General features: G+C 45.4%; 1 protein-coding gene across 7 annotated transcripts in view; it reads right to left on the reverse strand.

Moving 5' to 3' along the window:
- LOC139273268 (pleckstrin homology domain-containing family G member 1) overlaps positions 1–15,213 on the reverse strand; it is a 245,368-nt gene that overhangs the window by 54,747 nt on the left and 175,408 nt on the right. For all 7 annotated transcript variants that reach the window (XM_070889936.1, XM_070889942.1, XM_070889941.1 and 4 more), the window contains one exon: positions 6,464–7,014. In XM_070889936.1, the coding sequence (XP_070746037.1) occupies positions 6,464–7,014 (551 nt within the window). The remainder of the gene's footprint in view (positions 1–6,463; positions 7,015–15,213) is intronic.

Genomic DNA, 15,213 nt, shown 5'->3' on the forward strand with positions numbered 1-15,213 from the left:
GAAAGACAAACGGAGGGTCAATTCACAGTCGGTTCTCAGAAATTGCTACTAAAAAAAAAAAGTTAACAGTTCCACTTCCCGCAGCCACAGCGAGACCGGTTCAAGTTGGAATGCCCAGCAAGGTGAGTCACACCTCGACTTCCTGGAGGTCTTAATGGTTTTGGACAGGGCCCTAGACAGGATCCCCACGAGTCAGTGAAGTTGGATTTGCTGACAGCTTGGGGCTGGTTAGAACCAGAGATGTGGCCATAGGAGCATGGGCATCAGCCAGCTGTGAAAATCAGGTGCCCCTGACCCCACATACACAGGGTAGGGCAAAGTGATCCACAGCCTATGCAAATTTAGCCCCTTGGTCTTTCATATACCCCTGATCATATAACTCTTTAGATTCCTGCTCAATGACTTTTCCATAACAACTTGCATTTATATAGAACCTTTCACGACTCCAGGACATCCTTACGCACTTTACACAAGCTCCGACAAACAGCAATGTGATGTCGACCAGATAATCTGTAGTGATGTTGATTGAGGGATAAATATTGGCTAGGACACCGGGAAGCACTCCTCCGCTCTTCTTCGAAAATGGTGCATCTTTTACCACCCGAGGGCAGATGTGTCTTCAGTTTAATGTCTTATCTGAAAGATGGCCCCTCAGACAGTGCAGCGGCGCTCCCTCAAGTACTGCACTGGCATGCCAGCCTAGACTTTTGTGCTCAAGTCTATGGAATGGTGCTTGAATCCACAACCTTTTGACTCAGAGGAGAGAGTGCTACCACAGCTGACAAAAGGGAAATTAATATTTGAAAATATGGCATTTTAAAAGGGATTGGGACTATGTGGCGAGCTCTTTCAGAGAGTCAATGTAAACACGATGGCCTCCTTCTGTCCCGTAACATTCTGCTTGTGTAAATTTGACAATCTACAATTCAAATCAAGTCAATCCACAAGACAATTCCTTTGATATAACACATGGTACCAACCAGTGCACAACTAAAGCAAGTAACTGGATCGTTAAAAATGCAGAGGGTCCACCAAAAGTAAGTGTTCTTTCATTGACCACAAAGGTTAATAGCTGGAGGAGAAAGGAAGGTCAGTCAGCTCATTGTGCGGCACAGCTTGCTGTGCTCTACCCCAGCTATCAAAGAGACAGAGGCAAGGAGACTTGCAGCCCAGTGAAGGGCTCTGGGAAAGGTCACCACCTGTTGCACTGACCCCAAACAACATTTTATCCAAACAGTTGCCTGTGCTACTTTTGCTAATTGGAGGCACCACAGGGAACCCGAGCAAAACAATGGCGACGTTCTTGGACTATATGAAAAGATTTGTAGACTGTAAAACCAATCGTTGAAGGAGGACAGAGATTCCCATGCTTTCAACTACCTCCCACTGAATGCCAGTAACTGCGACTATCCTATACCTGACAGAGGGGGCGGGGGGGTTGAAGAGAGAGAGAGAGAAAAAAAAGGGGCAAGAGAAAGATGAAAATAACAGAAGGGGAGAGGTGAGAGTGACAGGAGAGAGTGCGCGAGAGGACGAGCGCAAGAGAGAGAAATAAGATAAACATAATTAAATAAAAGGGAGGGAGCATTACAAGCCTCATTAGGATAGTAGGTGTTTCCCCATTAAACGATCTGAAAAAAAAAAATTGTTCCGTAGATCTCCAACTTAAGACGAGTGTACACACCAACCTACAAAACAAAGATAGTACATACTACAGCCACAGTATGCTGGTAGTGGAGGGAGTGAATGTTTAATTCAGTGGATGGCTGTACCCCATCTTCACAAAGCAATTGTAAACTCACTCAGATGACTTGTGAAGTGCCCTTGGATAGATCGGAAGCTGGAATCTAGGTATCTGGAACTGGTATGGTGAGAGACATTTTAACAAGATGCAACACGTCTACTATTACCATGGGATGGGGGAGAGCAAAGATTTTGGGACAGGACATTAGGAGTTAAGAATCATATGATGCTCACTGAATTAGAAGACACATTGCATGGTTTATATAGCGTAGCGTCCTCAATTATTTACTGAATGTACAAAAGCATTTCAGCATATTGCAAACACATTCAGCTCAAAAGAACTATGATTTTGGTCTGTGATCTATTCAAAGCCAAAATGAAAACCTATGCATTATTTTTTTTTAGAACCAATTGTACCAAGAGAATCAAACTAGTGATGTTACTTTAGGGTTACCTGTGGCCAATGATAAGGCAGTCAGAAGGGACGTAATTGCATTAGGTCATAACACGGTTACCAATAATACTGCAACAGGATTGCTTTATTCCAATTATTATTTACTTTTGGAAGCCTCCTGCTTTACATACATGAAGGGAAGTGAGCTGACCTAGTGTCAGCCTTGGCTCAGTGGGTAGCACTCACCGAGTCAGGTGGTCATGGGTTCAAGTCCCACTCCATCCAGAGACTTGAGCACATAATCCAGGTTGACACTCTGGTGCAACACTGAGGGAGTACTGCACTGTCGGCAGTGCTGTATTTTGGATGAGATGTTAAACCAAGGCCCTGTTTGCTGCTGCTGCTATTTATATAGCACACTTAATGTAGTAAAACATCCCAGAGTGCTTCACAGGTGTGTTATCAAACAAAATTTGAAAACCAAGCCACATGGAGATATTAGGGCAGATGAACAAAAGCTTGGTCCAGGAGAGGTTTTGAAGGAGCATCTTAAAAAAGGAGGAAAGAAAGAATTCCAGAGCTTAAGGCCTTGACAGCTGAAGGCACAGCCGCCAATGGTGGAGCGATTAAAATCTGGGATGCGCAAGAGGCCAGAATGGGAAGAGTGCAGAAATCTTGAAGGTTTGTAGGGCTAGGAGGCTAGAGATAGAGGTGAGAGGCTGCATAGGGATTTGAAAACAAGGATGAGGATTTTAAATTTGAGGCAGTCGGACCAGGTGCCAGTAGAAGGTCAGCAAGCACATGGGTGATGGGTAAACAAGATTTGGAACAAGTTAAGATATAGGCAGGAGAGTTTTGGATGAGCACAAGTTTATGAAGGGTGGAAGTTGGGAGGCCAGCCAGGAGAGTATTGGAATAGTCAAGTCTAGAGGTAGCAAAGGCATGGATGAGCGTTTAAGCAGCAGATGAGTTGAGGCAGGGTCGGAGTAGTGATGTTATGGAGGTGGAAATAGGCTGCCTTGGTGATGGAGGGGATGTGGTCAGAAACTCATCTCAGGATCAAACACAATACCAAGGTTGCGAACGGTCTTGCTCCGCTTAAGACAGTGTTCAGTGCCATTCGCAACTCCTCAGATAATGAAGCAGTCAGTGCCCGAATGCAGCAAGACCTCGACGACATTCAGGTTTGGTCTGATAAGTGGCAAGTAACATTCATGCCACACAAGTGCCAGGCAATGACCATCTCCAACAAGTGAGTCTAACCACCACCCCATGACATCCAACAGCATTACCATCGCCAAACCCCCATCAACATCCTGGGGATCACCATTGACCAGAAAATTAACTGCACCAGCCCCCTAAATACTGTGGCCACAAGAGCAGGTCAGAGGCTAGGTATTCTGTGGCAAATGACTCATCCCCTGACTCCCCAAAGCCTTTGCACCATCTACAAGGCACAAGTTAGGAGTGTGATAGAATACTCTCCACTTGCCTGGATGAGTGCAGCTCCAACAACACTCAAGACGCTTGATACTATTCAGCACAAAGCAGCCCACTTGATTGGCACCCCATCCACCACCTTAAACATTCACTCCCTCCACCACCGGCGCAACGTGGCTGCAGGGTCTACCATCTACAAGATGCACTGCAGGAACTCGCCACGGCTTCTTCGACGGCACCTCCCAAACCTGCAACCTCTATCACCTCGAAGGACAAGGGCAGCAGGCGCATGGAAACACCATCCCTTACAAGTTCCCCACCATCCTGACTTGGAAATATATCGCCATTCCTTCATTGGCGCTGGGTCAAAATCCTGGAACTCCCTCCCCAACATCACTGTGGGAGTACCCTCACCACATGAATTGCAACGGTTCAAGAAGGCGACTCACCATCTTCTCAAGGGCAATTGGGGATGGACAATAAATGCTGGCCTTGCCAGTGACGCCCATATCCCAGGAACAAAAAAAATACAGGGATGAACACAGTGGCCAGGGAAGAGTTTGTGGTAGGAACCAAGGACAATGGCTTCAGTCTTTTCAATAGACAAGAAAGAGACACATGCAATACAAACTTGCAATGGCGTTGATCTCCCAGTACAAAAATTTAAATGATCATCGTGAGTGGAGAGACTAGAGAAGCTGGGGTTGTTCTCCTTAGAGCAGAGAATGTTAAGAGGAGATTTAATAGCGGTGTCTAAAATTGAGGGATTTTGTCAGAGTAGATAAAAGAAAAACTTTGCACTGGCAAGAGGGTTGGAAACCAGAGGACACAGATTTAAGATGATTGGCAAATGAACCAGGAAGGGAGATGACATTTAAAAAAAATATATAATGAGTTGTTATCAGGAATGCACTGTCTGAAAGGATGGTGGAAGCAGATTTAATAAATCAAAAGGGAATTGAATATATACTTGAAAAGGAAAAATTTGCAAGGCTATGGGAAGGGAATGGGTCTAATTGGATAGATCTTTCAAAGAAGTGGCACAGCATGATGGGCTGAATAGCCTCCTTTTGGATGCAACATTAAACCGAGGCCCCATCTGCTCTCAGGTGGATGGAAAATATCCCATGTCACTATTTCAAAGAGCAGGGGAGTTATCCCCGGTGTCCTGTCCAATATTTATCCCTCAATCAACATAACAAAAACAGATTATCTCGTCATCACATTGTGTTTGTGGGAGTATGCCATGCGCAAGTTGGCTGCCATGTTTCCCACATTACAAGAGTGACTACACTCCAAGAATACTTCATTGGCCGTAAAGCACTTTGAGACATCCGTTGGTCGTGAAAGGCGCTATATAAATGCAAGTCTTTTTGTCCCCCTTCCCTTCTGTGATCACTAACCTTCAAAGACAATCCTTAAAGAAAAACATTAAATGGCAGCTTTCCCCCCCCCCCCCCAAGCTCTGTTTGTTATGGAGAACAGTCAGTAAACACCCTTTAATGGCCCCACTCAGCGCACACTCAATATATGTTGTCTTTCAGCAGGACCGATGTGACCTAATGGACCAAAAGTAATTCCAGTTCTCTTTCTGACAGTGGATGAGTTCCACCTTCTGCCAGGGGACATTCCGGCAGAGGGGAGGGGGGGGGGGGGTGGGCAGAGAGCAGAGGTGGCGGGGGGACGTTTTCTGTAAAAGGTGCAGTGGAAATCCTCAATATCCTTCATCAGCACGAGGAGCCACGGGATTTTCAAAAACCGTCAACGACATTTTAGCTATCACGTGGTGAGGGTCAGATAACTGCTTCGATCAGTCACATCGGAGAAGCAAAACACACTGCCAAGTCAGTCTTGCCATTTTGGAACAGTTTCAATGGTTAGAAAAAAATGGAACAGCTGATCCCAAGCAGCATTTTGGTCAAGCCCCTTACTGCCCCTCTGAATTTAGTTTATTTTATTCATTCAAAAGTGTGGTGCCATATGTGTGATGTGCAAAGATCCTATATAGCTACATAATTAATATGGATTTTTAGCATATTTTCAATATCAGTGTACACAGTTGCCAGGGGAACTGGTGTAGGCCATTCAGCCCCTCGAGCCTATTCCACAATTCAATCAAATCATGGCTGATCTGTATCTCAACTCCATTTACCCGCCTTGGTTCCATATTCCTCAATACTCTAACCTAACAGAAAATCAACCTCAGTTTTGACATTTTTGAGGGCGTGCTCCAGATTTCCACTATTGTGTGTGAAGTAGTACTTCCTGACAGCAACCTTGAACAGCTTAGCTCTAATTTTAAGATTATGACCCCTTGTTCTGGATTCCACCACCAGAGGAAATAGTTTCTATCTACCCTATAACACCTCAATTATATCACCCTTTAATCTTCTATATTCAAATGAATATAAGCCTAGTCTATGCAACCTGTCCTCATAATTTAACCCTCTAAGCCCTGGTATCATCTGGTGAATCTGTGCTGCACCCACCCAAAGGCCAATATTATTTATCCTTCCCGAGTTGCAGTGCCCAGAACTGAATGCAGTACTCCAGATGCAGTCTAACCAGAACTTCATACAACAAACGTAACTTCCACCTCTGTATTCCAGCCCCGTTTAGATAAAGGCCAACATTCCAGTAGCCTTTTAAATGGGTTTTTGTACCTGAATTGGGCTCAATGCATCAAGATAGAGAACATTGGATGAATAGGGATCCGATATTGATGATGACTATGACACTAATGATAACATATTACGCAAGAGGAGAAGGGTATATAACCAACAAGCTTGAAACAATTGCCGACTGCAATGAGCCCAAGATGACCCAGAATCAGAACTGGTGAATGCAAGTTAAGATTGGTACTTTGATCCAATGTACAAGTAATACCTTCACAATGCTCCTCAGGTCTTGGACATAAGTCCGCTCGGTCTCCAGGATTTCCTGCACTACTCTATCCACATAAAGGAGCTTTGGGCTTGCAGTCGCTGCCCCTGGGGATGTTGCACGATTCTTGTGGGATCCCCTGGAGTCGACTCTTTTGATCCCACTGACTGCGGGCCTCTTCTCGGCCACCTCTCCAGAATTTGCACACCCAAGTTTACTCCTTCCACGCTGCTCCGCGCTGGACAAATGCCTCGTCGGAATCAACTCCAGCTTGATGGCCCCGGCCTCCTTCTCCTGGCCAGCGAGGCCCAAGTGGCTGTTGGAGACCAGGGTCATCCCGCTGCTTAAGGAGCAGTGGCTGTCCCTGGAGGAGGCAGAGGAGGACGTGGAACTGTAGCTGACTGGGCGGTCACGGTCAGACGAATCCATGCTCCTCATTCCACCGTATCGTCCATTATCTCGGTGCAGGAAGCCAACTGCAGCAGTCAAGGTCGCTCTATGGGCATGCGTTTCTCGAACAGGTGGCAGGACATCGGGCAGCGCATGGTATTCATCTGCAAGAGGAAAGCAAAGAAATGAAAGACCATGTGTATTTGGGGAGCAATTAGACACGTCAACTCTAACTGTTCAGACGTATATTTTATTTTAAGGCAAATTTCATACAATTTAATCTCAACAGTTTGACACAAGTACTTAAGGGTCACAAATAGATTTATACTTGATGTTAGCCCATTAGAACCAGAATGCAAAAATCCAAGCCGACACTCCAGTGCTGCACTGTCAGAGGTGCAGTCTTTCGGGTGAGACATTAAACCGAGGCCCCGTCTGCTCTCAGGTGGATATAAAAGATCCCACGGCACTATTTCAGAGAAGAGCAGGGGGAGTTATCCCCAGTGTCCTGGCCAATATTTATCCCTCAACCAAGATCACCGAAGCAAATTATCTGGTCCTTATTTCATTACTGTTTGTGGCAGCTTGCCATGTGCAAATTGGCTGCCGCGTTTCCTACATTACCACAGTGACTGCACTCCAAAAAGTACTTCATTGGCTGTAAAGCGCTTTGGGACATCCAATGGTCGTGAAAGGCGCTATAGAAATGCAAGTCAGTCTTTCTTTCATACACTCGAGATCAGCTCTGCAGCTCTCTTTGTACCCATTCTAATACAACTGGGGTTATTGTGGCATGTGGTCAGTCTATTTTTAAAGATAATTACCGATAGAACTAGAGGGGAGAGGAGGAGTTTTTTTTTAAAAACACAGAAAATTGTTGTGATCTGGAATGCACTGCCTCAAATGGTGGTGGAAATAGATCAATAACATTCAGAGGAATTGGATATACATGAATTAAAGAAAAGTAAGCAGGGCTCTGGGAAAAGAGGACAGTGGGCCTAATTGGATAGCTCTTTCAAAGAGCTGGCACAGGCACAATGGGCTGAATGGCCTCCTTCTGTGCTGTAAAATTCTATGATTCTCCATTGGGATCACTTCTGCAGCTCTCTGTACCTGCTTGAATACAGTTACATTGGCATTGGGACAGGGCATGTAACAGTGAGCTCAAACTCTGGGGACATCCAAGGGCCAAAATCGCTCCTTTTTAAAAAAAAAGAGCCGTTACCGCCTCAAAGCAGTGGCAACGGTGTGGAAAGCAATCACCGGCCAATCGGTATGGAGGGGGCAACATTTTGAAAATTGCCGCCCTCTATTTTTGGAGCGGTGTATGGGACCGGCCCAGCCATCTTCCCGCCCAGTCAGACACTCGCCGACCCCTTACCGATCGGTGGTGACCCCCTTTCCGCCCCACGTGGGAAATTGCCCCGCGAGAAATTGCCCCACGAGAGCAGATCGGCTGTCGGTCGGTGCCCCCGACAGCTGTCCCCCAGCGGGAAGCTTCTTATGGCTGGGCAGCACGTCCGTCCTTAAAGGGGAGGCGCTCTGCTGCGGCCGCTATTTTAATTTAATTGCCAGCCGAATCCAAGGTTGGCCCAACAATGGTGGCCATGGGTTCGGCTCCCCCGCTTGGGTGCGAGGCCGCTGGCCGAGCCGAAACCCTCCCTGGTGGCCCAGTGGACCTAACTGAAATAAATGCAGAGTTCACAGCGACCCATCCCTTTAACTGAAGAGGAGGGTCATTGTGACGAGACAGCGCGGCGCTGATGAGTCGGAACGGCAGCCAACCCAACACAACGGCACTGCCGCTCCGCCACCTCCCGGAACACCGCACCAACACCAAAAAAAGCCAAAGACCTCAATATCATTCAAATCTCCGCCCCATGGCAAGTCAGTAGAAATCACAGGATAGCTCAGATGAATACGTGGCTTGAGCAGTGGTGCAGCAGGGAGGGATTCAAATTCCTGGGGCATTGGAACCGGTTCTGGGGGAGGTGGGACCAGTACAAACCGGACAGTCTGCACCTGGGCAGGACCGGAACCAATGTCCTAGGGGGAGTGTTTGCTAGTGCTGTTGGGGAGGAGTTAAACTAATATGGCAGGGGGATGGGAACCAATGCAGGGAGACAGAGGGAAACAAAAAGACAGAAGCAAAAGACAGAAAGGAGATGAATAAAAGTGGAGGGCAGAGAAACCCAAGGCAAAAAACAAAAAGGGCCAATGTACAGCAAAATTCTAAAGGGTCAAAGTGTAATAAAAAGGCCATCCTGAAAGCTCAGTGCCTCAATGCGAGGAGTATTCAGAATACAGGAGAGGGCTCGGAGCTAGTTAGAGTGGGTGAGAACTCAGATGAACAGGACCCCAAGAAAGAATGCAAAAGGCAGGATGCAACAGAGCAGAGTAGCACTGGGGTAAGTGTAAACCACAAGGTGATAGGAAGGGACAATATGAATATAAAGGGGCTGCAGGAGGGGTCAAAACTAAAAATTATGGTTTAAAAACTAGTATTAAAACACTCTACCTAAACGCACACAGCATTCGAAATAAAGTAAATTAGTTGACAGCACAAATCATTACAAATGGGTATGATTTGGTGACCATTACAGAAACGTGGTTGCAGGGTGGCCAAGACTGGGAATTAAACATACAGGGGTATCTGACAATTCGGAAGGATAGACAAGGGGGGAAAGGAGGTGGGGTAGCTCTGTTAATAAAGGATGATATCAGGGCAGTTTTGAGAGATGATATTGGCTCTAATGAACAAAATGTTGAATAATTGTGGGTGGAGATTAGAGATAGTAAGGGGAAAAAGTCACTGGTGGGCGTAGTTTATAGGCCCCCAAATAATAACTTCACGGTGGGGCGGACAATAATCAAGGGAATAATAGAGGCATGTGAAAAAGGAATGGCAGTAATCATGGGGGATTTTAACCTATATATCGATTGGTTAAATCAAATCGCACGGGATAGCCTTGAGGAGGAATTCATACGGATTGTTTCTTAGAACAGTATGTTACAGAACCTACAAGGGAGCAAGCTATCTTAGATCTGGTCCTATTTAATGATACAGGAATAATAAACGATCTCCTAGTAAAAGATCCTCTCGGAATGAGTGTTCACAGTATGGTTGAATTTGTAACACAGATTGAGGGTGAGCAAGTAGTGTCTCAAACGAGCATACTATGTTAAACAAAGGGGACTACATTGGGATGAGGGCAGTTAGCTAAAGTAGACTGGAAACACAGACAACACAGTGGCACAATTGAGGAACAGTGGAGGACTTTTATGGAGCTCTTTCATAGTGCTCAACAAAAATATATTCCAGTGAAAAAGAAGGGCGGTAAGAGAAGGGATAACCAGCCGTGGATAACCAAGGAAATAAAGGAGAGTATCAAATTAAAAACCAATGTGTATAAGGTGGCCAAGGTTAGTGGGAAACTAGAAGATTGGGAAAATTTTAAACGACAGCAAAGAAAGCAATAAAGAAAGGAAAGATAGATTACGAAAGTAAACTTGCGCAAAACATAACATAGTAAAAGCTTTTACCGATATATAAAACGGAAGAGAGTGACTAAAGTAAATGTTGGTCCCTTAGATGATGAGAAAGGGGATTTAATAATGGGAAATGTGGAAATGGCTGAGACCTTAAACAATTATTTTGCTTCGGTCTTCACAATGGAAGACACAAAAACCATGCCAAAAATTGCTGGTCACAGGAATGTGGGAAAGGAGGACCTTGAGACAATCACTATCACTCGGGGGGGGTAGTGCTGGACAGGCTAATGGGACTGAAGGTAGACAAGTCCACTGGTCCTGATGAAATGCATCCCAGGGTATTAAAAGAGATGGCGGAAGTTATAGCAGATGCATTCGTTATAATCTACCAAAATTCTCTGGATTCTGGGGAGGTACCAGCGGATTGGAAAGCAGCTAATGTAACGCCTCTGTTTAAAAAAAGGGGGCAGACAAAAGGCAGGTAACTATAGGCCGGTTAGTTTAACATCTGTAGTGGGGAAAATGCTTGAAGCTATCATGAAGGAAGAAATAGCGGGACATCTAGATAGGAATAGTGCAATCAAGCTGACGCAACATGGATTCATGAAGGGGAAATCATGTTTAACTAATTTACTGGAATTCTTTGAGGATATAACGAGCATTGATGGTTGGAGGTGTACCGATGGATGTGGTGTATTTGATTCCAAAAGGCATTCGATAAGGTGCCACACAAAAGGTTACTGCAGAAGATAAAGGTACGTGGAGTCAGAGGAAATGTATTAGCATGGATAGAGAATTGGCTGGCTAACAGAAAGCAGAGAGTCGGGATAAATGGGTCCTTTTCGGGTTGGAAATCGGTGGTTAGTGGTGTGCCACAGGGATCGGTGCTGGGACCACAACTGTTTACAATATACATAGATGACCTGGAAGAGGGGACAGAGTGTAGTGTAACAAAATTTGCAGATGACACAAAGATTAGTGGGAAAGCAGGTTGTGCAGAGGACACAGAGAGGCTGCAAAGAGATTTAGATATGTCGGAAAATGTGAGGTCATCCACCTTGGGAAAGAAAAACAGTAAAAGGGAATATTATTTGAATGGGGAGAAATTACAACATGCTGCGGTGCAGAGGGACCTGGGGGTCCTTGTGCATGAATCCCAAAACGTTAGTTTGCAGGTGCAGCAGGTAATGAAGGCAAATGGAATGTTGGCCTTCATTGCGAGGGGGATGGAGTACAAAAGCAGGGAGGTCCTGCTGCAACTGTACAGGGTATTGGTGAGGCCGCACCTGGAGTATTGCGTGCAGTTTTGGTCACCTTACTTAAGGGAGGATATACTAGCTTTGGAGGGGGTACAGAGACGATTCACTAGGGTGATTCCGGAGATGAGGGGATTACCTTATGATGATAGATTGAGTAGACTGGGTCTTTACTCGTTGGAGTTCAGAAGGATGAGGGGTGATCTTATAGAAAGATTTAAAATAATGAAAGGGACAAACAAGATAGAGGCAGAGTTTCCACTGGTCAGGGAGACTAGAACTCGGGGGCACAGCCTCAAAATATGGGGGAGCCAATTTAAAACCGAGTCGAGAAGGAATTTCTTCTCCCAGAGGTTGTGAATCTGTGGAATTCTCTGCCCAAGGAAGCAGTTGAGGCTAGCTCATTGAATGTATTCAAATCACAGATGGATAGATTTTTAACCAAATAAAGGAATTAAGGATTATGGGGAGCGGGCGGGTCAGTGGAGCCGAGTCCACGGCCAGATCAGCCATGATCTTTTTGAATGGTGGAGCAGGCTCAAGGGGCTAGATGGCCTACTCCTGTTCCTAATTCTTATGTTCTTATGGATTGGTAAGTGCGCCCCATATGGAGCGGAGAGCAATTTTGGTCCCTATTCTCATATATTCCAGCATTTTGAGGGTTTTTTAAAAAAAAAAATGTTTCCCCTTGCTCACAAAGGCTTCCACTCCGGAGCACGGTTGCCCCCTCGGTATTTCACCCGTTCCCATTATTCACATGTGTGCCTCGTCAGTGAACTTAGACCTGTTGGGCCAAATGGCCTGTTATTGTGCTGTAAAATTTTATGTAATGTTGCTGAGCAATGGATCAGTACAAGTGTCTTCTGGCTTATCACAAAGGTGGCAGTCCATTGGCCCACTGGGCCTCATATCCACGGCAAACTTCATATACTCCAGTCAAGGGATCACCGACACCTCACGTCTGAGACCTTCTGCATGCTGCGAGGCCAGACTGTCAAGGTCGTCACAAGCCAAGCCTTGATGCAGCCAGTTTGCAGTAAAAGTCATTGGATGCGATCAGGAAACCTGCGTAATTTTCTCCTACCCACCAGTCCAGAGTGTTGAGGCCAATTGTAGCTCTCCTAGCCCAATCGTCAAAGGCCAGCTAACTCAACGCGCACTTCGGATTGAACCGGAGATCGTCCTGAGTTGTGCAGCTCAGTTACATAGAAACATAGAAAATAGGTGCAGGAGTAGACCATTTGGCCATTCGAGCCTGCACCACCATTCAATATGATCATGGCTGATCATGTAACTTCAGTACCCCATTCCTACTTTCTCTCCATACCCCTTTAGCCATAAGGGCCACATCTAACTCCCTTTTGAATATATCCAACGAACTGGCCTTAACACTTTGTGGTAGAGAATTTCACAGGTTCACAATTCTCAGTGAAGAAGTTTCTCCTCATCTCAGTCCTAAATGGCTTAACTCTTATCCTTCGACTGTGACCCCTGGTTCTGGACTTCCCCAACATCAGGAATATTCTTCCTGCATCTAACCTGTCCAATCCCGTCAAAATTTTATATGTTTCTATGAGATCCCCTCTCATTCCTCTAAATTCTAGTGAATATAAGCCTAGTCGATCCAGTCTTTCATTAGGTCAGTCATGCCATCCCAGGAATCAGTCTGGTAAACCTTCGCTGCAATCCCTCAATAGCAAGAACGTCCTTCCTCAGATTAGGAGACCAAAACTGTACACAATATTCAAGGTGTGGCCTCACCAAGGCCCTGTACAACTGCAGCAAGACCTCCCTGCTCCTATACTCAATTCCCCTCGCTATGAAGGCCAACATACCATTTGCCTTCTTCACTGCCTGCTGTACCTGCATGCCTTCAATGACTGATTGTACCATGACACCCAGGTCTCATTGCACTCCCCTTTTCCTAATCGGTCACCATTCAGATAATATTCCGCCTCACTGTTTTTGCCACCAAAGTGGATAACCTCACATTTATCTACATTATACTGCATCTGCCCACTCATCTAACCTGTCCAAGTCACCCTGCAGCCTCTTAGCATCCTCCTCACAGCTCACACTGCCACCCAGCTTCGTGTCATCTGCAAACTTGGAGATATTACATTCAATTCCTTCGTCTAAATCATTAATATATATTGTAAATAGCTAGGGTGCCAGCACTGAACCTTGCAGTAACCCCACTAGTCACTGCCTGCCATTCTGAAAAGGACCCGTTTATTCCTACTCTTTGCTTCCTGTCTGCCAACCTGTTCTCTATCCAAGTCAATACATTACCCCCAATACCATGTGTTTTAATTTTGCACACTAATTTCTTGTGGGACCTTGCCAAAGTTTTTTGAAAAAGTCCAAATACACCACATCCACTGGTTCTCCCTTGTCCACTCGACTAGTTACATCTTCAAAAAATTCTTGAAGATTTGTCAAGTTGTTGATGCCAGTTCATTGGATATATTCAAGAGGGAGTTAGATATGGCCCTTGCGGCTAAAGGGATCAAGGGGTATGGAGAGAAAGCACGAACGGGGTACTGAAGGAATGATCAGTCATGATCTTATTGAATGGTGGTGCAGGCTCGAAGGGCCGGATGGCCTACTCCTGCACCTAGTTTCTATGTTTCTATGTTAAGCATGATTTCCCTTTCACAAATCCATGTTGACTTGGACCGATCCTGTCATTGCTTTCCAAATGTGCTGCTATTACATCTTTAATAATTGATTCCAACATTTTCCCCACTACCGATGTCAGGCTGACCGGTCTATAATTCAGTGTTTTCTCTCTCCCTCCTTTTTTAAAAAGTGGGGTTACATTAGCTACTCTCCAATCCATAGGGACTGATCCAGAGTCTATAGACTGTTGGAAAATGACGACCAATGCATCCACTATTTCTCGGGCCACTTCCTTAAGTACTCTGGTATGCAGACTATCAGGCCCTGGGGATATATCAGCTTTCAAACCCATCAATTTCCCTAACACAATTTCCTGATTAATGAGGATTTCCTTCAGTTCCTCCTTCTCGCTAGATCCTCGGTTCCTTAGTATTTCCGGAAGGCTATTTGTGTCTTCCTTCGTGACGACAGAACCAAAGTATTTGTTCAATTGATCTGCCATCTCTTTGTTCACGATTATAAATTCACCTGATGCTGACTGCAAGGGACCTGCATTAGTCTTCATTAATCTTTTGCCCTTCACATATCTTTAGAAGCTTTTGCAGTCAGTTTTTATGTTCCCTGCAAGCTTACTCTCATACTCTATTTTCCCCCTCCTAATTAAACCCTTTGTCTTCCTCTGCTGAATTCTAAATTTCTCCCAGTCCTCAGGTTTGCTGCATAAACATGGAGCCATGATTTGTAGGGATTACAGGGATGTAAAACCTATTTTGCAAGGAAGGATGTGCTATCCCATCCACTTGAGATGAGCCAGAAGTGACTTGCACTGCTCCATTGTTCAGACAAGTTACATAGAATTTCACAGCACAAAATCAGCTCAGCATGTCTAAGCCAGTTTTTATAAGAACATAAAAAATAGGAGCAGGAGGCGGCCATACGGCCCCTCGAGCCTGCTCCGCCATTTAATACGATCATGGCTGATCCGATCATGGA

The sequence above is a fragment of the Pristiophorus japonicus genome, chromosome 9 (assembly GCF_044704955.1).
Source record: "Pristiophorus japonicus isolate sPriJap1 chromosome 9, sPriJap1.hap1, whole genome shotgun sequence".
NCBI lineage: Eukaryota > Metazoa > Chordata > Chondrichthyes > Pristiophoridae > Pristiophorus > Pristiophorus japonicus.